The 25,087-nt window shown below is 44.2% G+C and overlaps 1 protein-coding gene across 7 annotated transcripts in view; it reads right to left on the bottom strand.

Annotated features, from left to right (window-relative positions):
* RELCH (RAB11 binding and LisH domain, coiled-coil and HEAT repeat containing) overlaps nucleotides 1–25,087 on the bottom strand; it is a 251,582-nt gene that overhangs the window by 113,713 nt on the left and 112,782 nt on the right. For all 7 annotated transcript variants that reach the window (XR_012244472.1, XM_073630909.1, XM_073630910.1 and 4 more), the window contains 3 exons: nucleotides 24,461–24,760; nucleotides 24,190–24,265; nucleotides 20,165–20,260 (listed from right to left, as the gene is read on the bottom strand). Coding sequence is in view for 6 of the 7 variants with exons in the window: in XM_073630909.1 (XP_073487010.1) it covers nucleotides 20,165–20,260; nucleotides 24,190–24,265; nucleotides 24,461–24,760 (472 nt within the window). In the remaining variant the exon portion in view is untranslated. The remainder of the gene's footprint in view (nucleotides 1–20,164; nucleotides 20,261–24,189; nucleotides 24,266–24,460; nucleotides 24,761–25,087) is intronic.

The following is a 25,087-nucleotide window of genomic DNA, read 5'->3' as shown; positions in this document are numbered from 1 at the left end:
TGAACCTTCATGCAAGCTACCTTTTCTTTTTTTTTCCAAATAACATTTTATTATTATTATTTGCATTTGCAGTACACAAAAAAATACATGACTTGAAAGATACAGATCATATTATGCATCAATTCTTTTAGACATTTACTGTAAACTTCTTGCAATATGCTCAAAGACAATAGTAGTCACATATCTGATGTTATTGTATATGCGTTATGGTGTCATTTAATAACATGAAGTAACTTATGTAAGGTAGCGAGAGTCACAAGAATACTCAAAGTAGATGGAAAGGAAGAGAGAAAGAAGAGGGAAGGGGTCATCGTGGTAGCTTTTTTACCTGATCATGGTGGGTCCTCCCGAAGGTGCCACAGCTCCCAGACTCTGTCGCTTCCAGCCTGTCCTGCATCCTTTTCTCCATCAGCTCCACATCTTTAATTCTAGCGTATAAGGCCCCGGGAGTAGGGGAGGAGCGTTTTTTTCAATTTAGGGCTACAAGGCAGTGTGCAGCTGTGAGGATGTGGCGAACTAGTTTTTTGTAGGATGTGGGGGGATCTTCAGTGGCGATAGGCCCAGCAGAAAAAATTTGGGGGTCATAGGGACCGGTATTTCAAGAAGACGGGCCAGCAACTGCTGGACCGTGTTCCAGAAGGGGGTGATTAGTGGGCAGCTCCAGCATATATGGAGGAGGGTACCTCTATTTCCCTGACATCGCCAGCAGAGATCGGAACTAGTGGGATAGATGGCATGAAGCACATCTGGGGTCACGTACCAGAAAAGGAGGATTTTATATGCATTCTCTTTGTATAGTGTGCAAAGTGAGCTCTTTGCCACCTGGGACCAGACCACCTGCCACTGTTCTATAGGAATTTCCTCATTGAGGGCTTTCTCCCACCTAGTCATATAGGTGTGTTTGCCTTGTGTTTCTAAGGGGTAGTTATTTAGTATTTTGTAAATGTCGGAGATTAGGCCCTTCTGGGCAGAGCCTGCCAGATTTAGGTTTTCAAATGCGGTTGGGGGGGAAATTGCAAGCCAGGAGCTATGCATAGGGCGTAGTGGCGTATTTGCAAGTACCCGTAAAACACCTGGCAAGGTAGATCGAATTTGGTCTGAAGTTTGGCAAAGGGCAATGATTTACGTGATCTAGGGTCCACTAGGTTGCCAAAGTGAAAGAGATTCCGTGATGTCCACGGGTATGACATTTGGTGGGTGAGGCTATCTGGCACCTTGGGGTTGCAGACAAACGAGGTCAGGAGTGATCCCTCCGAGGACAGCCCATGTGGGTGCGACAGTTTGTGCCAAAGCCGCCAAAGTTGGGACATGGATCCTAGCAAACGTTCGGGGGCTGCCTCTGCGTTCGCACTCCAAAGTAAATTATTCGGATGTGTCGGGGAAAGCCAAATTTTTTCAATTTCTGTCCACTTGTTGTAGGATTGTTGGGTGAACCACGAAGCTATTGCACGAAGCTGGATCCTCTGGTAATAGTTAATGAGGTTGGGAAATGCGAGGCCTCCGCGCCACCATTAGCACCGATCGGGGTACTCTATGCCTTTTGTAGTTCCAAGTGTACTGTAGTAGGTCGGATTGAAGTTTTCTCAAGTGTTTATAGGAGACAGGTATGGGCAATGTTTGGAAGAGGTACAGTAGCTTTGGGAGGATCGTCATTTTGACTGAGGCGATCTGACATAGAAGAGAGATGTGGTGCTTCTTCCACTGCAGGAGCAGGGTTCTGATCGAGCGGAAGGGGGGGAATTTTCTTGGTATAGGGTGGTGAATTTTGGGGTGATGTGTATTCCCAGGTATCTTAGGGTGGTGAGTTTCCAATGGTAGGAGAAGTTGGCCTTCAGGTGAGCAATTTCCACTTCGGGGATGTTAATTGTCACTCCCTGTTGGTAATTTTAAGAACAAACTCGCCACTACTCAAAATACCACCACTGTGCCTCAGGACAGACAGTATATCTGGAAGCTGCCACTTTAAAAGAAGTAAAATGAAATACTGAATTTTAACCACTTGTCAATGAAAATTAAATATATGACAATAAGTAAAAACTGGAAGTCTCCATAATCTGACTTTGACCTGCTGGGTGAGCTTGCCTTGACCAGAGACTTTTGAAATACTGTGTACACTGTGACTGGGACGCTGAAAGTTATTCACTAAGTGACAGTTGTTTTCGGAATCTAGCAGAAGATCGGAGTGGCATAAATCTCAAGGATTTAGTCCAGGACCCTTCATTGTGGAGAATAAGTGAGACACACGGCTGGAATTTGGATGCTTGCTTTGAAACCCTATCCATGTGGTTTAAATGCGTTTTAGCCTAACATGAGAATGTAGGCATTGGAATTTGGTGAGTGCGTTTCTTTAGGGGAGTGGAATCACAGACATACTGGTGTGGTGGATGGAATAGGAGAACTTCACATCGATTTTGGATTTCCTTTAAACACTTTATGGACTATTTTCTTATATAATATTTTATCTTTTTGATTGATCAGTTTCACGGTTTTATCATCTCATTTTCACTTGTTACAGGGTGTAATTTGATTTTATTTACTTTTTGTTCAACATTTTATTTTGGTTACAGCATATTTTATATTTATATTCAGTATCCTGTAGTCACTTTTCACTTTGGGGTGATCAAACACCCACTTGAGCATTTATTCAGCGCCACTATTTTTTACTTATTGTCATATATTTAATTTTCATTGACAAGGGGATGTTAATTGGAAGGGCCTCCGATTTAGATGCATTCATTTTATATCCAGAGAGTGCTCCATAGCGGTATAATTCCGCATGGAGGTTCGGGAGAGGGATTCTAGTTTGAGTCAGGGTGAGGATAATGCCGTCAGAAAATAGTGAAATTTTAAACTCTCTACCCCTGACCGAGATACCCCAAATATCAGGATTACCTCGGACAGCGGCAGCTAAGGGATCTACACAGAGCGCAAACAGCAGGGGTGAAAGTGGGCAACCCTGCCGGGTGCCGTTAGCTATGGAGGAAGAGGAGGAAAGGGCAAAGGGGTTCTAACTTGGGAGGAAGGGTTGGAGTAGAGGTGCGGATCGCTCGCAGGAAAGGTCCCCTAAACCCAACATGATGTAGCAAGGCGAACAGGAAGGGCCACCCAAGACGATCAAAGGCCTTTTCGGCATCCAGGCTAAGTAGCAAGGATGCCGAGTTCTCCCTGTTTGCCACGTCCACCAGGTAGATCGCTTTTCTAGTGTTGTTGCTAGCCTGAGTGAGTTGGACAAAGCCCACTTGATCCTTGTGGATGAGAGAGGGGAGGACTACATTCAGGCAGATTGAGAGTAGTTTCATAAAAAAAATTACCCGGGATGTCAGGATTATTATAGAGGTCCGTGTAGAATTCTGCAAAGGTATGGGCTATAGCTTTGGGGTGGGATAGTAGGCAGCCTGATCTGTTCTTAATCTGGTGGGGCGTCGTCATGTGGGAGTTGTTACGTAGCTTCTTCGCCAGTAGGGAGTGGGCCTTGTTACCTTTGTCGTAGTACACTTGTTTTAATCTGAGCAGAGCTTTTTCTATGCGGCCCAGCGCCAAGTCGCTGAGGGTCGCTCGCAAGTTTGTGATCTATTTGAGGAGGGATAGGGTAGGGGACAGTTGTAGCCGACGTTCTAGGGCCTGGAGCTCCTTCTCGGTCTGCAGCTTTGTAGCCAATGCGTCTTTTTTCATGGCGGGGGATAACACCATACATCTACCCCGGAGGACTGCCTTATGGGCTTCCCAAAGTGTGGGGAGGGATATGTCAGTAGTGTTGATCTCTGCAAAATAGTATTTTAGGGTAGAGATTAGTTCCGTTTTTGATAGGAGGTGTTGGAGAAGGAATGTGTTTAGCCTCCAGTTGTAAGGCCTATGGTTGGGGGACCCAAAATAGTCCCAAACAGAGGGGGACCAAAAAAGAAAAGCGGGGCTCAAAGGAGAGGCAATCTCAATATGTAATAAATGCGAATAGATATTTATTGGTACAAAATAGAAAAACATGGAGATATATACAAGAGCATAACCAAAAGGTAACCCTGCCCTAATAAAATTGATCAATATCTAAATTGATCAAAAACAAACAAATCACAGACATGGGGAACATAGAACATGTATGGACTTACAAAACAAGACAAAATCGTCTGGACGTCTTGGCTATTGATGTCTGTGCAAACCATAACATTATAAAGTGTACAGCAATGCTGAGTGAGGTTTGCAATACAGACATCAATTCCCCCGGGGGAGGGGCAGCTCAGTGCGGGATGTGGAAGGTAATGGGAAACGGGGGGGGGGGAAGAAAAAAGGAAATGAAGATGAGAGACCTGGGAGAGGATGATCGGCCGTGGAGTGGGATGCTGATATGAGGTCTGTGATCAGACGTCAATTAATCCTATGGATGGGGGTGTATTGGCCTTGCATATGTTAATGTGGGATCATTGTTTCCAGGGTCCGGAATAATATATTGCAGGATGTGCAGTTATCCAGTATTAATTAACTCTATGCGGGTGTAATCCAGTCAAGTGGTGACAAGTATGGGCAGAGATACATAGACAGGTTGCCTTGTACGTTACCGCTTCCGGGTCCCGTCTGGGAATCCTATGGTATTGCCGGGTTGCAGTGGCTCCTGTGTTGTAAGCTGCGCCTCTTGCCGCTATGCACAATGCCGTACATTGACCTGAAGGGTTTTCCGTGATCCGAGGAATACTTCTTATGTACTACTCATATGGATATGTGGCCAGCCATCCAGATGCACCTGTTGCTCTCCATACGGCTGCTCCCGATCATGGAGCGGGACGCTCCCTCGATAGAAGAGCCGGCTAGCCCCACCGGGGGATGACAGCGGGCATGACGTCCGGGCGAGGTGACGTCGACGCGTTTCACAAAACAAACGTGTGTAAGCTTCATCTGGACGTCCAGATGAAACAAACGCGTGTAAGCTTCATCTTCACAAAACAAACGTGTGTAAGCTTCATCTGGACGTCCAGATGAAGCTACACACGTTTGTTTTGTGAAACGCGTCGACGTCACCTCGCCCGGACGTCATGCCCGCTGTCATCCCCCAGTGGGGCTAGCCGGCTCTTCTATCGAGGGAGCGTCCCCACTCCATGATCGGGAGCAGCCGTATGGAGAGCAACAGGTGCACCTGGATGGCTGGCCACATATCCATATGAGTAGTACATAAGAAGTATTCCTCGGATCACGGAAAACCCTTCAGGTCAATGTATGGCATTGTGCATAGCGGCAAGAGGCGCAGCTTACAACACAGGAGCCACTGCAACCCGGCAATACCATAGGATTCCCAGACGGGACCCGGAAGCGGTAACGTACAAGGCAACCTGTCTATGTATCTCTGCCCATACTTGTCACCACTTGACTTGATTACAGCATGCACCCGCATAGAGCTAATTAATACTGGATAACTGCACATCCTGCAATATATTATTCCGGACCCTGGAAACCGTGATCCCACATTAACATATGCAAGGCCAATACACCCCCATCCATAGGATTAATTGATGTCTGATCACAGACCTCATATCAGCATCCCACTCCACGGCCGATCATCCTCTCCCAGGTCTCTCATCTCCTTTCCTTTTTTCTTCCCCCCCCTCCCCCGTTTCCCATTACCTTCCACATCCCGCCCTGAGCCGCCCCTCCCCCAGGGGAATTGATGTCTGTATTGCAAACCTCACTCAGCATTGCTGTACACTTTATAATGTTATGGTTTGCACAGACATCAATAGCCAAGACGTCTGGATGATTTTGTCTTGTTTTGTAAGTCCATACATGTTCTATGTTCCCCATGTCTGTGATTTGTTTGTTTTTGATCAATTTAGATATTGATCAATTTTATTAGGGCAGGGTTACCTTTTGGTTATGCTCTTGTATATATCTCCATGTTTTTCTATTTTGTACCAATAAATATCTATTCGCATTTATTACATATTGAGATTGCCTCTCCTTTGAGCCCCGCTTTTCTTTTTTGGTCCCCCCTGCTTGGGACTATTTTGGGTTACATATGCATAGGGGTTGGAGGGCAACCATAGTCTCATGGTACCGAATTCATATACATGGTTAAACAAGCCTAATTATACCTCACTTGTTCTATGGTTGGGGGAGCCTAGGTCTAACATGAGCAAAATAGGGGCGTGGTCGGACCATGAGATCGGGCGTATCCGTGCTTCGCGTTGTATTCTAAGTATGGGGTTGTTAATAAGAAAGTAATCAATGCGAGAGTGTGTTTGGAGGGGGGCTGAGTAAAAAGTATACTGCCGATCCCCTGGGTGGAGAGCCCTCCAGGCATCAAAGAGAGCGTTTTGTCTGGAGAGTTTTCGAAAGAGCTTTGAGTCCCTTAGGGTTCGAGCCGGTGATGCCCGGGGGTTTACCACATGGCGATCCACAGTTGCAGATTGGGTTAGATTAAATTCGATATTCCAATCGCACACATTCCCGGTCAAATGGCACATAAATAATGGGTGCTGCAGCGATTACCAGTTGAGTTCTGGAAGCATCAAACAAACGTACATCTTCGCCAGCACACCATGGATCAGCAAAAAGTTGTCCAAAAAGGTTTTTTAATGGAAAGAAGTTACATCACAAAAGAGGTGCAATGTTTCGGGGCCGCGCAGGACCCCTTCGTCAACGTTGCACCTCTTTTGTGATGTAACTTATTTCCATTAAAAAACCTTTTTGGACAACTTTTTGCTGATCCATGGTGTGCTGGCGAAGATGTACATGGGTTAGGTTAAAGTCGCCCCCCCACCACCAAAAACCAGTGATCAGATCGAAAGAGGTGGGCGAACACTTTAGTCAAGAATCTATGTTGTTTAATGTTCGGGGCATATAGGGCACAAAAAGTGACCGCTTGTGTTTGCCACAGACCTTGGAGGATGATGAAGTGGCCATGTGGGTCGCTGTAGTGTTCAGAGCAAGTGAAAGGGGACCCGTGTCTAATGAGTATGGCAACCCCAGCTCGCTTATGAGGTCCCGAGAAGAGGTAGATCTGGGGAAATTGTTTAGAGGCAAACGCGAAGGAACCCCCTTTATCGAAGTGTGTCTCCTGGATAAAAATAACGTCGGCGCCTGACTGTGTAATTTCCCTTAGTGCCAGATGCCTCTTTCTGTTGGAGTTTAGGCTGTGGACGTTCAGAGATAAGATCTTAGCCATGGTGTCGGGTAAAAGCAAGGGGGTGGGTGCTTACCTGATGTGGGGAGGAGTTTCCGCAAACTAGAGACCAGGAGCGGGCACCCTTCAGGAGGAGATCCAGGCAGAATCCGCGAACCACGCGGTGAGCCACACGATGACAGAGGAGAAGAGAGGAGAGGGGGAAACTGAAAGAGAGAGAGAACGTTAATACACAAAAAACAACGAGAGAATTGAACAAGCATTTTCATTCGACCTTGAGGGGCTGTTAGGCCTAGGTCAATACGGTTTCCCAGGGATCCCCCCAACCCTAGTCCAAGGAGACGGGTCAGGCAGATGCAAGGGAGTCCAAAATTGGTCATATAAAACACAAAAAGAAAAAAACTGCGGTTAACTTCAAATCACTTAACCAGAGGGGGTGGTGGGTAAGCAAGAAAAATCCTACTGTCTCAGGTCTCATCCGAGACATGCCCATGGGGTAAACTGGGAATTAAAACTGGGGCACGGGGGGGGGGGGGGGGGGGGACTAGTAACTCAAAAGTGTCCAGGGCAGGATCACCAGCCTGATTGGACGGTGAGTTATTCAATAGGCAGGTATCATGAGAAAAAAGGGGGGTGCATGAAGTGCAGTCGTTTCTGTGTTTGGTGGCTTTGCAGGATGCATCCGTGCTCCGAGGTCGGTTGGATGGGGGACCTTCTGCCAGACTGTGGGTGGTGGAGGTGGTGTGGCCAAAAGATCCCAAACTGGGAGTTGGGGGGCAGGGATCTCCAGGGTGTCACAAAAGGCGGCTAGATCCTCTGGGTATCGCAGAGCAGCAGATTTGCACTGGTGTTTAGCTGTGAGGCTGAAGGGGAATCCCCAGCGATAGGGAATGTTTTCATCTTGCAGAGTGTGCAGTAAGGGTTGGAAAAGTCTGCGTTTTTGTAGGGTGATCCATGAAAGGTCTGGGTACAGTTGTATTTGGACATCTGCAAATGTCACTTTGCGTGCTAGGCGAGCCTGCCGCACAATCTCTTTCAGGGGGTAGGAGCTGATCCTACAGATGATATCCCTCGGTTTGGAGGTGGCGCTCTTAGGACGTAGGGCTCTGTGGGCTCTGTCCATTTCAATGTGTTTAGCGGTAGGCTCGCCTAGTAGGTTGTTGAACACGGTCTGTAATGTAGTCTTTAGATCCTCGTGGTCTTCAGATTCTGGGACACCTATCACTCAGATGTTGTTTCTGCGCCCCCTGTTATCCAGGTCCTCTACATGTCGTTGCATGTCTCTCAGCAGGGTGTGGTAGTCTGCTCCCCGAAGTTGGGCTCTGTGGACTGCTAGCTTTTTTTCCTGAATTTCTTCTTTGGCCATTTCCACTCTGTCTGCCAGATGCTTAAGACCTGACTGGAGCACCCGAATTTCTGAACGGCAGGTGGACTTTACGTCTTCTATCAGCTGCCTAAAGTCCTCCTTAGTAAGCATCACCTGTAAATATGAGTGCCATTGAGGGGGTATAGGGTAGTCTTGGGTGGTCACTGAAGTTTGTGGCAATGTTAGTAGGCGGCAGTGGTTGAGGGTGTGATGTGGTGTTGCCTTAAGCAGGGTGTGCTTGCCCTGATGGTGGGTCCCACGATGCACACCAGGTTGGTGTCTGTGCAGGCAGGGGAGGCAGGGGGGGTCCCTCATATTCTCTACTCCAGAGAGATGGGGGGGCAGGGGAGCAAGCCTTATGTGCATAGGTGGCTGGCAGTTCAGTATGGTCCCTGGAGGAGCTGGGGTCCTGTGAGTGAGAGAGTCTCTGGGCTTTAGGGAGGGGCGGTGCAGGGACCGAGGGACTGAAGGCTGCATGGATCCCCGCAGGCTCTTGTAGTAACTGGATGCCTGGGAGGGCCGGAAAGTCTACAGAGAAATCTGAGGATACAGGGGATCAGTCCAGTGGACTCAGGGATCTGACGCTGTTCACAGCAACCGTGGAAAGGCGTCTCAGCATTGAGTGTACTGCTGGGGGGGGGGCGGGCATGGCGGCCGGTGCACCATGCAGTGAGGCCTCAGGGGAGGTGGAGTGGTAGGAGGGACTCACCGCTCCTGAGAGTGTGGAGGCATTTGTGGGGCCCAACGCAGCCGACGGGGGACCAGCGGCTGTCCGGATCGTTGTGTGGACCGAGGGGGGGAGAGCTGTCGAGGCGTACGGCGCCATTTTGTTGGCTATGACGAGAGGCATGCCTGGCGGCGGAAAGAGGGACCAGAGGTCCGTGGAGGAACCTGGCGGGGGTTGTGATGATCCCCAAGCTTTCGACAAGCGAGTGGTCCCGGATCTGTTTTGCGGCGGAATGTCCCCAAATGTGTCGTTGCTTTATGGGCTGGAGAGAGAAGAGTTAAGCTTCCATCCAGGACGGCTTCCGGTCACACCCCCCCCCCTGCAAGCTACCTTTTCAAACAGAGAGAGGAGGGGACACGATCTAAGTGGACACACTAGGTGGGCTAGTTGGTAAACTATAGATGCACAGCAGATTGGAAGTGATGGAACGGGGACAGAGCTACATGTTTGGAGGCCGCCCAAGCCTTGTTTCTCAAGCCAAATCCTCTTCTCATGTGATGGGTTTATATGTAGCCCTGCCCCCCAATGTCACTTCCAGTCTTCTCTGCATTCCAAAGGAGTCCGGCGGACATCTTTTTGGTTTCTACTTCCTGCATCACACCCGGCTTTTGGCCCTACTTGTGGACAACAAGGCTGCAAGTTTACAGAAGAGACTCCAAGCTCAACATGCCTGAGCCAACTGTGGTGATATAAAAAAAACTGCTATTTCTTATGTACCATGTGAGTTGCTAATTTACATGCACCTAATACTGTCTAATTTACTGTACTTAGATTGGCGCCCCCTGGTGTGTCTCTGCACGTTACCCACTAGCCCACCTCGTGTGTTCACTTGTACAAAGGTGTCTTGCTTTGATGAAGATTACCACCAAAGGCCAGAACCTATTGGTGAGCATGTTCTTTTAACGGTTTGTGTAAGTTGCCAATTGTCTTCCACTCCAATAAATACATTTACTATTACACTTAGATCACGCCCTCTCCTCTATTTGTTCACCCAGAGCCACTTCAGTCTCAAAGGAGGTGCTGCATCAAGTGTCTGAGGCCAGCAAGAAGCCTCCCCTGATGTTCCAATTGATTTTATGGAATTTTTGCTGAACTCATATCAAAGAAAAAGTAGGTGTGGGTCAGCTTAGTATGATGTGCCATTTATTTACTGCTCTGTACAGTTTACGTTTTGCAATCTTCAATAAAGATTACAGTGAGGAAAAAAAGTATTTGATCCCTTGCTGATTTTGTACGTTTGCCCACTGACAAAGAACTGATCAGTCTAGAATTTTAATGTTAGGTTTAGTTTAACAGTGAGACAGAACAAAAAAATCCAGAAAAAACGCATTTACAAAAAAGTTAAAAAATTGGTTTGCATTTTAATGAGTGAAATAAGTATTTGATCCCCTATCAGTCAGCAAGATTTCTGGCTCCCAGGTGTCTTCTATACAGGTAACAAGCTGAGATTAGGGGCATTCTCTTAAAAGGGAGTGCTCCTAATCTCAGCTGGTTACCTATAAAAGAAACACCTGTTTACATAATCAATTAAATTCCAATCTCTCCACCATGGCTAAGACCATAGAGCTGTCCAAGGATGTCAGGGACAAGATTGTAGACCTACACAAGGCTGGAAGCTGAAAGCAGCTTGGTGAGAGGCTGACAACAGTTGGTGCGATTATTTGCAAATGGAAGAAACACAAAATAACTGTCGATCTCCCTCAGTCTGGGGCTCAATGCAAGATCTCACCTCGTGGAGTTTCAATGATCATGAGAATGGTGAGAAATCGGTCCAGAACTACGCGGAAGATTCTAGTCAATGATCTCAAGGCAGCTGGGACCATAGTCACCAAGAAAACAATTGGTAACACACTACGCCGTGAAGGACTGAAATCCTGCAGCACCCGCAAGGTTCCCCTGCTTAAGAAAGCACATGTAAAAGGCCCGTCTGAAGTTTGCTTATGAACATCTGAATGATTCAGAGGAGAACTGGGTGAAAGTGTTGTGGTCAGATGAGACCAAAATCAAACTCTTTGGCATCAACTCAACTCGCCGTGTCTGGAGGATGAGGAATTCTGCCTATGACTCCAAGAACACCATCCCCACCGTTAAACATGGAAATATTATGCTTTTGGGGTGTTTTTCTGCTAAGGGGACAGGACAACTTCACAGCATCAAAGGGATGATGGACGGGGCCATGTAGTCAAATCTTGGGTAAGAACCTCCTTCCCTTAGCCAGGGCGTGGAAAATGGGTCATGGATGGGTATTCCAGCATGACAGTGGCCCAAAACACACACCCAAGGCAACAATGAGTAGCTCAAGAAGAAGCAAATTAAGGTCCTGGAGTAGCCTAGCCAGTCCCCAGACCTTAATCCCATAGAAAATATGTGGAGGGAGCTAAAGGTTTGAGTTACCAAATGTTGGGCTCGAAAAAACGAATGACTTAGAGAGGCTCTGCAAAGAGGAGTGGGACAAAATCCCACCCGAGAGGTGTGCAAACCTGGTGGCCAACTACAAGAAACATCTGACGTCTGTGATTGCCAACAAGGGTTTTGCCACCAAGTACTAAGTCATGTTTTGCGAAAGGGGTCAAATACTTATTTCACTCATTAAAATGCAAATCAAAATGTATAACTTTTGTTTAAATGCATTTTTCTTGTTATTTTATCTCTTACTGTTAAAATAAACCTATCATTAAAATTAAAGACTGATCATTTCTTTGTCAGTGGGCAAACGTACAAAATCAGCAGGGGATCAAATATTTTTTTCCCTCACTGTATATCAGATTCCAAAGTTTAGATGTCACTGTAATAGAAAAGTAATTGCAGTGGCAGAGGAAAGGTCAATACCGCCATATAATAAAGAGTACCAATTTGAATATAATTTAAGTAATATTTTCAATGAAAAGCATGGTCACCCTTATTTTATGCAGTAATTCATAGCAGGGGTGAATGGAAGACTAAATATAGGTTGACTCAAATGTCTATGTCCTTCAACAATGCCTCCTTTCTAAAAGGGGGCATTGTTGGAGAAGGAGTGCGAACATTTTTAATTTCTACAGTTTTAACTTTTTAGTATGGTCAGAATGTCTGCGATTATACTGCAAGTTCTAACACATTACCATAATTAATATTAGACTATACAGTATATGGGGTAAAACCAGAACTATTCCTTCAGTATGGGTTTACATTTGAAGATGCTCTTCCCTACTGTTTTTTTTATAGCTCAAGCTTCATTAAAAGTTACCACCAAAAAACAAAAACAAAAAAATCATTAAAATCCAAAATGCACATAAATCCCATTAAAAAAAATTTACAAAACGCATAAGATTATGTACAAGTTAATTTGCTTCCTCCTTGGAAATATTCCTATGCCTACAGGCAAGTTCTGTTCACAAGTCTGTAGGAAGGAAAACAAACAAAAGGAAACTTGCATAGCTGTGGTGTATTTAATTATGCTATAATAACAGAGCTGAAAGCCAAGAGCAGGACACGGAGACTGAATTAGGGGAACACAGTAAAAGAAAATACTCATGATTCGGCTGTACTTGCATATAATTTAAAGTCTAACCATGGGAGAAAACTTGTGAGTTATGATATGTAAAGCCACAATAGTTAGGTATAATTTATGGTGGTTCTGTTCTTTGGCTACTAACATCCACATGGGCCCTTGTGTATCTGGCATTCCTTAATTGTTTGAGAGGAGATTGTTTCTTTTAGTACAGTGGTCTCCAAACTATGGCCCGGGTGGCAGATGCAGCTCTTTGCTTGCTTTCATCCAGCCCTTGAGGCATTATTCCCCTCCTCACCATCAGCAACAGTGGCGCATAGTTCCTGCCACCCATATTGACAAAGGGGCACTATTCATTCTACTGTCACCAATAACGGGGCACTATTTCTCCAATACCAATGACAGGGCACCATTTCTCCCATAAATGCCAATGATGAGGCACCATTCCACCCACTGATACCACTAATGGGGCACTATTCCTTCCACTGACACAAAGGATGGGGCACCATTACTGACACCAACGATGGGACACTATTTGTCCCACTGACACCAATGATGGGGCACTAAATCTCCCACTGATACCAACAAAGGGGCACCATTACTCCCCCTAATACCAATGGTGGGCCAGTATTCCCACCAATAATACCAATGATGGGGCATTGTTTACTCTCACTGATGTCAGGATATTTTTTTGCCCCACTGGCCACAGTCTGCCCCCCCCTAAAGTTTGATGCACAGTAAACTGACCACTTGGTTATAAAGTTTGGAGACCCCTGTTTTAAATGACGCGAAACAGTCTTTACCTACGTATATCGCATAGCTCAAGAGTCACCAACTGTGATCACTAGGACTCTCACTAAATCCAAAGAAGGAAAGTCTGTACTAGAAACATGTTCTAATCTGCTTGAGATATGGAAATACATTGAGCAGGAGTGGATGTTCACAGATAGGCCAAGCGTCCCATATCACTCCAAGATACATACTCCACCTGCGGTTTACCATTGACTATGTCTGGTAATTGCCACACAACCATACATTTCACTGCATCCACAAAGAAAATCAAACGCTTTAGTTAGAAATGTTTCAGTCAGATATTATGTGTGATCTTTAATAAATCAAACCTTCAGTTTAAATCCACTAAATACATTTCAGATCTATCAGAAGAAAAAAGGTTTGCAAAGTAGTAGTTTGTTTTCTTTGAAAGCAGCCACAGCCTAAGTAGAAAAGGCTGTCCCCTGTCAGCATGCTGTGAAAAGGAATCTTGGTTTCTGCGTGGAAGCAGTAGTCTCTCTGCAGGGCTCGGTCACACAACCTGTTGAATCAGAGCTATAAGCTCTTCAATCAGCAGGGAGCATGAGCTTTGCTGATTGCAGAGCTATGTGTCTGACTTAGCCTCGGTTCACACCAGAGGCGGCACGACTTGCAGGTCGCCTCACCGAGGCGACCTACACACGACTGCCCGGGCGACTTGCAAAACGACTTCTGTATAGAAGTCTATGCAAGTCGCCCCCAAAGTCGTACAGGAACCTTTTTCTAAGTTGGAGCGACTTGCGTCGCTCCCCTTAGAACGGTTCCATAGCACAGAACGGGAGGCGACTTGTCAGGCGACTAGGTCGCCTGACAAGTCGTCCCTGTGTGAACCGAGCCTTAGCAGGGGGTGCGTCCTGAGCTCTTCAGAAAGACAACTCTTTCCCCACAAAGACCAAGGGTCCAGCTTCACAGCATGCTGGCAGGGACAGGTTTTTTCTACTCAGCCTGTGGCTGTTTTCTAAAACAAGCTGCAAGACTCTGCACACAGTTTGACTTGGACCTGAAATGTATTTAGCAGATTCAAAACAAAAGTTCAATTGAACTGTAAAGAGAAACTAATGGCAAAAAATATGCTGTCTGTTACTAGCATTAACACAGCAGTCATTTTTGTGAGTCCCCCCTGCCTCCTTGTAACATAGCAGTATTACATGTTGATGCTTTCAGGAAGTCAGTTTTCAACTTCCTTTAGCAGAGCAAACTGTCCAGCAATAGTGGCATTTATTCATCTGTGTAAAACTTTTATCCCAAAAGAAAAAAAGAAATGGTTGCTGTTATGCGATAAGGAGAGGGGGAGTTTTTCTGTCCTTGGAGGAGAACATCACTTGTCTGTAGATAGTTTAAAGCGGACGTTCAGCCATTTTTCAACTTCCCATCTATTAAATCTTCTGCCCTTGTTCTTTTAATTTTGGATAGTAAAACATTTTTTTCTGCCAATAAACATCTTATACAGCCCACTTCCTGTTTCTTGTCTGCTCATTAGCCTAGGCCTATGGCATCATGAACATCTCTCGTGAGAGTTTGCCAGGGAGGGGGGGGTGAGTCATAAGAGGGACAATGAGAAATGCAGAGCTGGAGGTGTGCCTCTGTGTGTCTGTGTAAATCCAGGAAGTGAACAGGCAGCAGCTTCAGCTGCCCACAGTTAAAATGGATGCAGCCAGACTCAGTGGAGGGAGATTTCTGCAGCATATTTGGAAAGTACAGAATCACAGTATATATAAAATAATATGCAAAGTGGTTGGAGGGAAACTTCAGAATGGCAAAGATATTTTTATTACAAATTATGTGAGCAGACTGCAGTTCCTCTTTAAGTGTTGTCACTCTAAAACAGGGAGCAGGTTACTGCGAGTATCGCTAGGTGAAAATAAAGGCAAGAAAACCAATGTGGCCACCAGATCTTAGAATGGGTACGATGATAAAATGCATGTTGGTTTGTTGGTTTAAATACACTTCAAGAACTGAAATGCATTAGAAGCCATCATTTTTTTTTAAAGAAACTTGTGCTTAGAGAAATAAAAAAGTGGTCACTGTAGACTCCTTCTGTTATGCTATTTGCCGATGGTCACACTGATCCTCCCATTTTAATACAGTGGAACCTTGGTTTACAAGTAACGCGGTTAACAAGCTTTTTGAAAGATGAGCAACTTTTTTTTTTTTTAAATCTAAATCGGTTTGCGAGTGTTGTCTCACAAAATGAGCAGAATTCAAGCTAATGGGCAGTGCAGTACCGCATTTGGCCAGAGGTGCAGGGGCGCCAGGGACACTTGGTATGGTTCGGAGCTGTTCGGAAATACTCGGAAACACTTAGTTCCCGAGTGTTTCCGAGCCTTTCCGAGTTCTGCCGAGCTGTCCCCGAGTATTTCCGAGGCTCTTCGGCAGCCCCCCCACCTCTGGCCACATGCGGCACTGCATGTAATAGAAGTCAATGCGGAACAAATTATCTTCGTTTCCATTGACTTCTATGGGGAAACTGGCTTTGATATGCGAGTGCTTTGGATTACAAGCATTCTCCTGGAACTGATCATGCTCGTAATCCAAGGTTCCACTGTAGTTTGAAAACTAACATGCAGAAAGTGAATTCAGAATCCTTTATCTCTATACCTTTAACAAAGTCAGCGATGGCACTTCCTGTTTTCTACCCTTACAGGTTCACATTGACCTTTAAATGCCCACAGAATATAAAGAACTTCACAACAACTGGATTGAGAATCAAACACCTGGCTGCTATTCACCTGCATTAATTTCCCAGGGTTCAAAGGGGCACTTGCACTACACCCATTTTAATATTCTATTTAGATTTTAGTGGGAGATTTAATGAGGTTTTTTTTGTTAATGTATGTTAGCATTACTCAATTAAAATAACACAGCCGAGTTCTTACATGAAAGAATGAATCAAAAAATATCCAATTTGAATTCCCAGAGTTGTGTGTGCAATTGCTTGATCACAGTTGCTGTACTTGTTTATACTGCCCTCAAGTGGCCATACTCCGCAGCTACAGAATCAAGTTTCTCTTTTCCTTCAAGTTTAACAAACCTAAGGCCTCTTTCACATGGGCCGTCTGATCAGGTCCACCTGTCAGTTTTTCAGGCGGACCTGATCAGACGCTCCATTCACCCCTATGGAGCGGCGGATGTCAGTAGTGACATGTCTGCTCACACCCGGCTGCTATCCGATCCTATCCTGTCCGCCAAATCCAGAAGGATGACAGTCCTATTTTCCATCCGTCTGGCAGATTGGATGAAAACGAACAGGCGGTCTGTTTTCATCTGATCTCCCCATAGAGGAGAGCGGGACTCTGACAGGTCCGTCTCAGCAAAGTGAGCGGAGACAGACCTGTCATCCGCCGACTCAGCGGAGCGATCCCTGCCGAGCAAGCGGAGTCCATCAAATGGATCTGCCCCTTGTGAAGTTCTTAAACTTATACAACGCAGTTGTTTAGCACACCTGATAAACTTCAAGGCTATTTGGGGAAACAAAGGGGGATACTTACTAAAACTGGTGCACACAGAATCTGGTGCAGCTGTGCATAGTCACCAATCAGCTTTTAACTTCAGCTTGTTCATTTAAGCTTTGATAATAAATCCTAGAAGCTGATTGGTCACTATGCACAGCTGCACCAGATTCCACATGCTCCAATTTCGGTAAATCCATACAAAGATAGCCATGTACTTATACCAATGTGGTTATTTTAGGACTGAGATTTTCATCCTTCCTAAACGATATCTATTCAGAGAACAGAAAGAGTTTGGTAATGGCCATTTTGTTCACAACAGATCTTTCATTTCCAAAAAGTTATTGCTTCTATGGGCACAACCTTTGAAATGGGGGAGAAAAAAAAAATGACCCTTTAAAGCTCCGGATAACACAGATTTGCACAAGAATAGCACCACATTCCTGTGCAAATCACATTGTTTTTCTGTGCGGTGCGATCTGAGCCCATTCATTTTGAGCGTCTCAAATCACTCCACATCTGCATGAAAAAGGTGTGGGCATACCCATGCGATCTGGTTCGGGCTAATACATCGCGTTTTGCGTGCTGCTTTTGGGGTGTCAACTTTTAATTGACACCTGCAGCAGATTGTATGAACACAGTAAAATTGCTATGCACTGCGGGAACTGCACAGGAATCTGTTTCCCACATCGCATCAGTGTGAACCGGGGCTTAGAAATATAGACAGGGTAATTGAAGTGCATAAATCAATCATAATTCATTCCAATAATCTAAGATCAACAAACTAAAATCTGGCTGGTTGCTACGAGTAACTGTATTTTAAATGTGCGGTTTGCTTTGTCATTGATTTTATTTAATCTATAAACTTGTATAACACAGCTATATGCTTAAAGAGGATCTACACTGTATATGAACACCACAAAAAACAAAAACATGGTTTAAAGCGGGGTTCCCATTTAAAAAAAAAAAAAAAAAGAAATTAAAAGTCAGCAGCTACAACTACTGCAGCTGCTGACTTTTAATCGGACACTTACCTGTCCCAGGGTCCAGCGATGCGGGGGATCGAAGCCCCGCTCGGCGGCGACGGCATTTTAACTGTGGGCGCCCGGCTGTGGCTTCACGTGCGCTGTCACTGGCCCCGCAATCATCTGGGACCGGTCACATGTCCCAGATGATTGACAAAAGGGAGGGTGGAGAGGCGATCTCCCTTCCTGCGCCGAGGGAAGTGACGTCAGGAGCCCAGGCACCGAAGGAGGCAGACTATGAGGGACCCCCTAGCAAAAGGCATTTAGAGGCGAGTAAAAAAAAAAATTTTCTCCAAATGTTTTTTTTTTTTTTTAAAGCACATTTTTTTTTTTTTGGGGGGGGTGGAACTCCACTTTAAGTAATTTTTATTATTCAAAACAAACACCCGCATCCATGCATGTCTCGAAGAATTATTTTGCTGAGAAATCACTTTGCAAAACACTCCCTAGCATTTCTGGCTGGGGCCATCTTGAGAAAGGGCAGATGTTTCATGTAGCATTAACTTCCTGGAATCCGTTTGCCCTTAGCTCAGGCATGCAGGCAGGAGGGTGTGCTTAGTTGAGAAAGCACCTCCCCTCCCCCCCGAAGACTTCTGGAATGTATGACATTGTATCCTAGGCATAGAAACCAGGAAGTAACTAAATAAATGGATAAAAAGGGTTTTAAACAAGTAAAGAAAATATACTGTGCTATATACAGTATCTCAAAAAAGTGAGTACACCCCTCACATTTTTGTAAATATTTTATTATATCTTTTCATGTGACAACATTGAAAAAATGACACTTTGCTACGATGTAAAGTAGTGAGAGTACAGCTTGTATAACAGTGTAAATTTGCTATCCCCTCAAAATAATTCAACACACAGCCATTAATGTCTAAACCACTGGCAACAAAAGTGAATACACCCCTAATTGAAAATGTCCAAATTGGGCCCAATTAGCCATTTTCCCTCCCCCGGTGTCATGTGACTTGTTAGTGTTACAGGGTCTCAGGTGTAAATGGGGAGCAGGTGTGTTAAATTTGGTGTTATCGCTCTCACTCTCTCATACTGATCACTGGAAGTTCAACCTGGCACCTCATGGCAAAGAACTCTCTGAGGATCTGAAAAAAAGAATTGTTGCTCTACATAAAGATGGCCTAGGCTAAGAGAAGATTGTCAAGACCCTGAAACTGAGCTGCAGCACGGTGGCCAAGACCATACAGAGGTTTAACAGGACAGGTTACACTCAGGACAGGCCTCGCCATGGTCGACTAAAGAAGTTGAGTGCATGTGCTCAGCGTCATATCCAGAGGTTGTCTTTGGGAAATAGACGTATGAGTGCTGCCAGCATTGCTGCAGAGGTTGAAGGGGTGGGGGGTCAGCCTGTCAGTGCTCAGACTATACGCCGCACACTGCATCAAACTGGTCTGCATAGCTGTCATCCCAGAAGGAAGCCTCTTCTAAAGATGATGCACAAGAAAGCCCGTAAACAGTTTGCTGAACACAAGCAGAGTAAGGACATGGATTACAGGAACCATGTCCTGTGGTCTGATGAGACCAAGATAAACTTATTTGGTTCAGATGGTGTCAAGCGTGAGTGGCGGCAACCAGGTGAGGAGTACAAAGACAAGTGTATCTTGCCTACAGTCAAGCCTTTTAAAAATGCAACTTGTCTGGCTGTAATGCTGATCACATGGCTTTAATACTTTAGTACGAAAGCCAGACAACAAACATTCTCAGAAGAGCAGCAGCAATGGCAGCCAACATACTTCTCCTAGTAAAAGATCCCTTTAAAGATGTAGTGAAGTAGAAAACACATAAACATGACTAATTGTGAACAAGGCCCTATAACAGGCATGTGAATATATGAAAAAAAATAAATAAAAAAAGATATATATCTATATAGATATATATATCTATATAGATATATATGGATTTATATATACACACAGTATATTATCACGACATATGTTATATGCGTTGATGGAAAGGACAGGGATACAGACAAAACTGACATTATTCTGTGAAGGATAAGGGACAATGTGCTAAGAATCCAGGATACACTACCAAACTCACCTGGCACAGATGTACAACCATTCTCTAGGAGAAGCATGCATGGAAATAAAACTGTCAACTGAATTATTTTGCTATTTTAGGTTTTCTTAATCTTGGTAATCTAAGCAGAGATGGTCTATGTAGGTTTTTCATACCTCTCGTTTTGCTAGAAGCACATTTGGGACAATATGAGGAAGACAGCGGCCCAGCATCAGCATGACTCCATTCTCACTGTCAGCAATACGAGACACCTGCAATACATAAGCGGTGTTAAAGTGGCCAGGTATTCAATAAGACCTGCAATTCCACACAAAGCACTTTTTATTACCAAGTAGCATGTGGCTAAACAAAGCTGACAACAGTTAGTAAACATAGGAACAGAGCCTTATATGTCATCAGTTAGTAATTTTTTTTTCAAAATAGTATAATACTGTATGCATTGTATTGCATGACAAAAAGAGTTGGAAGATCTATGAAACTAAAGATAATCTAGCCTTCTGTAATAAAAATCATTATGGTGACAAGGGAAAGCACTTCTTAAAGTTTACAAGTCTACATGTTACAGAGCAATGGTCTATCAATACCATATTTTAGTCAAAGCTAAACGCCAGACAAATATAGAATACATTTAAAGCGATTCTAAAAGTTTGTAACTTACCTACATGCATACTTACCTGCTCTGTGGTTTTGCACAGAGCAGCCCCTATCCTCTTCTTTTTGAGTCCCCCGCTGGTGGTCCTGGCTCCTCCCCCCTGCCAAGTGCACCCAATGAGAAGCCTCTTGCTATGGGGGCACATGAGCAGGCTAGCTCCAGTGCGGCGCTCTTGTGAATGGACCTCACACAAAGAGCGTGGCTTGGCACTGCCCCCGGCTCTCTCCTCATTGGCTCACTGGCTGTGACTGACAGCAACAGGAGCCAATGGCTCCCACTACTGTGTGAGCCAATGATGCGAGAGAGACTCTGGAAAGCCGCATGCCCATTGCTGGACTGAGATGGGGCTGAGGTAAGTATAGGGTGGGGGGGGGGGTAAGCTGCACCCACAAGGTTTTATACCCTAATGCATAGAGTGCATTAGGGTAAAAAACCTAACTTTAGAAACACTTTATTGTATGGTGTGATGCATGCAAAGGACTTGACAAGAAACATGCTGTTAGAAAGAAAAAAACAGAGTGAGCAGAAAGGTGACCTCATCGATCTGTGGTTGCTCTTTCACTAACCAGTTAACAGGCTAGAGGTGGGAAGAGGATACCACTGTATACCTTCTACAATCAAAATTGTAACTAACTTTCTACAGTCAAAACTAACAGAGCCCTTCATCTGACGGTGTAGACTGTGGAAATCCCAGGACTCCATGGACAGAAATCCAAATCCTTTGGTATGTAAAAAAAACCTCCGTTTTACCTTATGTATGTTAGCTATTTGACTGGAGGTCATCTTTAATATAACTGTGATCACCTTTGTGAAAAACTACAGTTTATTCACTGTTAATTTTCTTTCTAGGAATCTTCCATGATAGCACCACTCTCATAAAATGTCCACATCTACAAGAAAGGACATGAAGTGGAGACTTTAAAAAGACCCTGTTAGCCACATCACCTTTGTTTTTGCAAATTAAAAACAGTATAGAAATCAGAGAGTCACTAAATCTGTATCAGGGAGGGGATTGCCTGGGTACTGTTGTAGAACATTTCCCAGAAATAAATTTTGAGCATAATTCTAGATTTTTCTGTTCACCCTGCACAATAAATTATTATATATACCAGATAAAAGCCTAGGAGGTGTAGATACGTTTTTTTCTAAATGTCTATATTGGTTACAGCAGATACTCTGTTTATCTAGGGCAGTGATAGCGAACCTTGGCACTCCAGATTTTTTGGAACTACATTTCCCATGATGCTCAACTACACTGCAGAGTGCAAGAGCATAATGGGAAATGTAGTTCAAAAACATCTGGAGTGCCAAGGTTAGCCATCACTGATCTAAGGTGTGGTACGAACAAACTATGAACAGAAAAACTGCATTGTTTCATAAGCAAAAAAAAAAAAATCTGAAAAAAGCTGTAGCTGAGAACAGCACTTATCGCATCCAGACAGTGGAGGGACTTTGGGGAACATGAGATGGAAGAACCATGCCCTGTTTGAGGTAGAAAGACAAAACAAGGCCTTAGGCCCCAAAATCATCCCTCTTTGCAGCACAAGAAAGGGTGCCTTACAGATTAAGGTCGTCAGCGCAAATAATCCACTCGTAGAGGAGATGGCAATGAGGACATAATTTTATGAGGGTAACTAGACAGGAGAACATCCTTGATAGGTTCAAAGGGCAACTTCTGGAAATTTTATAGCCTGAGATCCCACAGAGTCACATGTAAATGAACAGCAGGAGCAATATGAGCGACACCTTGCACAAAGGCTTTCAACTAAGGATTGAGAGGCAAGTGATCTCTGAAAAGGGAAAGGTTTCCCAGATATAGGCTTGGGCATCATTTTTGGGGGTAAAAGGTTGCTCTTCCCCTTGGTGATGTAGTAACGTAGTCTAGAGACTCAACAAAGAGGCATTTCCCATCACAGGGCAGGCACAGCTGGCACTTTTCGCACTGCTGTTCCACAGACTAGTAGCATTTGAGCCAAAAGGGTCTTCCACTTGAAGACTGAAAAGAGATTAATTTTTGATATTAGGAAAATATCCAGCAACCCATCAACACCATACAACAGAGCAACATGTATGATCTCCAGCTGTTGGAGGGCAGAGGAATCCATTAGGATAGATCCAGGATCTCCAGACATATTCTTGGACCAAACGTCTGACAGAGGGACTTTGTAGCAATGGCTGTTTGCAGGACAGGACCTGCAAGAGAGAATCAAGCCTTGGAAAGGTTTTCTAGCCTTTTGGCCACTGTATTTCCAAACACTGGGATGTCAACCTGGGACAGGAGTCTTGTTAAAAGAAGAAATGGCCAGCTCCACTATGGGTACTGCCTGTTTTTTAGAGGAACCCCTCCTCAGTAGGATATTGCTAGGTAAAATGCTTGAGAGGAGTAGAGACGTTCTCCAGATTAGGCCAATCACTATAACAAAAAAGGTTGCAATAGTGACAGGAAAGGTTTTTGACAGGCTGATATATCAGACAGCGAAAAACCTGATTTGTGGCCAATCCTTGAAAAGAAAGCTTTATAAAAATAGCTTATTTTTCTTTTTTTTTTTTTTACAGTACAAAAATGTACTTTGAAAAAATACATGTCTTAGTATTGAAATGATGCGTTCTGGTAAATGTGCTCGTGATTTGCAAACAATCTTTTTTTTTATAACACAATAGACGAACAGACATACAGATGAAATGTTTGGCCAACGAAAGGCAGCTCAAAGTTGCCATGTCTATAGCTATATCAATTTGTTCTAGACATGCTTATAAGTGATCTAAGGTGCCGTTAAAATTTAGATGGTGACCAACTTGCATGCCTAATAAATGTTAGTCACACTTGAAAGTTTAGGGGATTCTGAAAACTGTGGAGAGCTCTTTTCACAAGCAGTCTCTAATTAGAAGGACATCGGGAAAGCAACATCTTGCAAATGTTTTCTAGGCCATGTTTAGATAAACATTTTTCTTCAGACTTCTATAACTAGCTGCATCAGAAGCTTTAAATGCATAGACATAGCCAGCTTTACCAGAGCTCTCCAAACTGGATTGTAACCTTGTAGTTTGCGCATCAACAATGTTTGTTATTCAGAATTTCCAACCTTTATAGTGATAGGGATACAGATACAGTACAGTAGTGGGGTGATGAAACCAAAATAAAGGTGTCTTACATTACACATACCATACTGGGAACATAAGATCAAAATATAAGACCTTGCAGAACCCAACACAATTCCTATCAGTTGTACATGTTTCTGGGTGATTGCATGCTTTAGAAATGCACCTTGTTTGGATCTGGATGGATCAAAGTTACACATCAAATTCATAGTCAATTCCTTCTAGGCCAATAAGATCTTTTAATCTGTGTCTATCCCTTGGAATGGCAAAACACTGAGATGTGGTCAGGTGGGGCCTCCTAAAATCTACTTCCTGTCCCAGTTGGCAAAAGGGGATAAAGTTTCAATGTGAAGCCATCTTGTAAGATGAAGACTCTTAAAAAGTTACATGCTTTTGTTGTAACTAATTATTTAAGCATCTTTATGTTACCTCTGAACCCAAACGACTGTCTGCTGACATTCGGCAAAAAGATAGTAGTGCTTGATGAAAAGCTGGGGACAGTTTTCTGTGAAAAAGTAAAAAAAAAATAAAAAAATTTAGATACATTCAGTCAACATTTAAGGTGTAAAATAAATGGGGGAGCTGAAAATGACTATTCATTTTGTATCAGGTTTGTCAGTCTTGCAGGGAGCAATCAGTGAAGTCATTTAAAAAAAAAAAAAAAAAAAAAACACACCTGATTATCTTTTGCACTACTTACCTGTTAGGTTGGTCAAACTGGATGCCATCTTTAAGAGGCGGAGTAGTAAGAAGTACCCTTTTGGTAATATTTGACAGATCAGCAATGGGTGGAATATCCTCAGCCAGCTGGAAGTCGGTTTCTGACGACTCCATATTCTGGCTTTCCTCAGTCCTGTCACATTTGCTGTCACTGTCTGACATTCTTATATCCATGTAAGGATCACTTTCCACTGATGTTTGACTCTGCAGCTTGTCAGACAGCCTTGGCTTTTCAGGACAAACATCTGTCACAGGCTTTGTCTTTAGAACTTCAAGTTCCCTAAAACCAAAGCATGCTTACATTGAAATACAATGGTCTTCAAGTGTTAAGGTTAAAAGCTCTAGTTTTCTCCAATAAAATCCCACACAATTAAAGGCAATATTTTGCTTTTAAAAATACTGTATATGGCCAAAGATGTGTGAACATTTCATCACCATGCCTATTTATACAGCAAAATGAATGCCTACACTTCTCCAGTCTATTGAGTTGAGGGGTTTCCAGTGAAGGGCATTGTTAATGCTGCAGCATACAAAGATAAGTTAGACCAGCTCATCTCACCCAGGCTGCCGAGGCAGGTCCATAAGGGTGCCGCGGGATCATGGTAGA

This window comes from Aquarana catesbeiana, linkage group LG05, assembly GCF_042186555.1.
Source record: "Aquarana catesbeiana isolate 2022-GZ linkage group LG05, ASM4218655v1, whole genome shotgun sequence".
NCBI lineage: Eukaryota > Metazoa > Chordata > Amphibia > Anura > Ranidae > Aquarana > Aquarana catesbeiana.
This window is presented reverse-complemented; position numbering and strand designations above follow the sequence as displayed.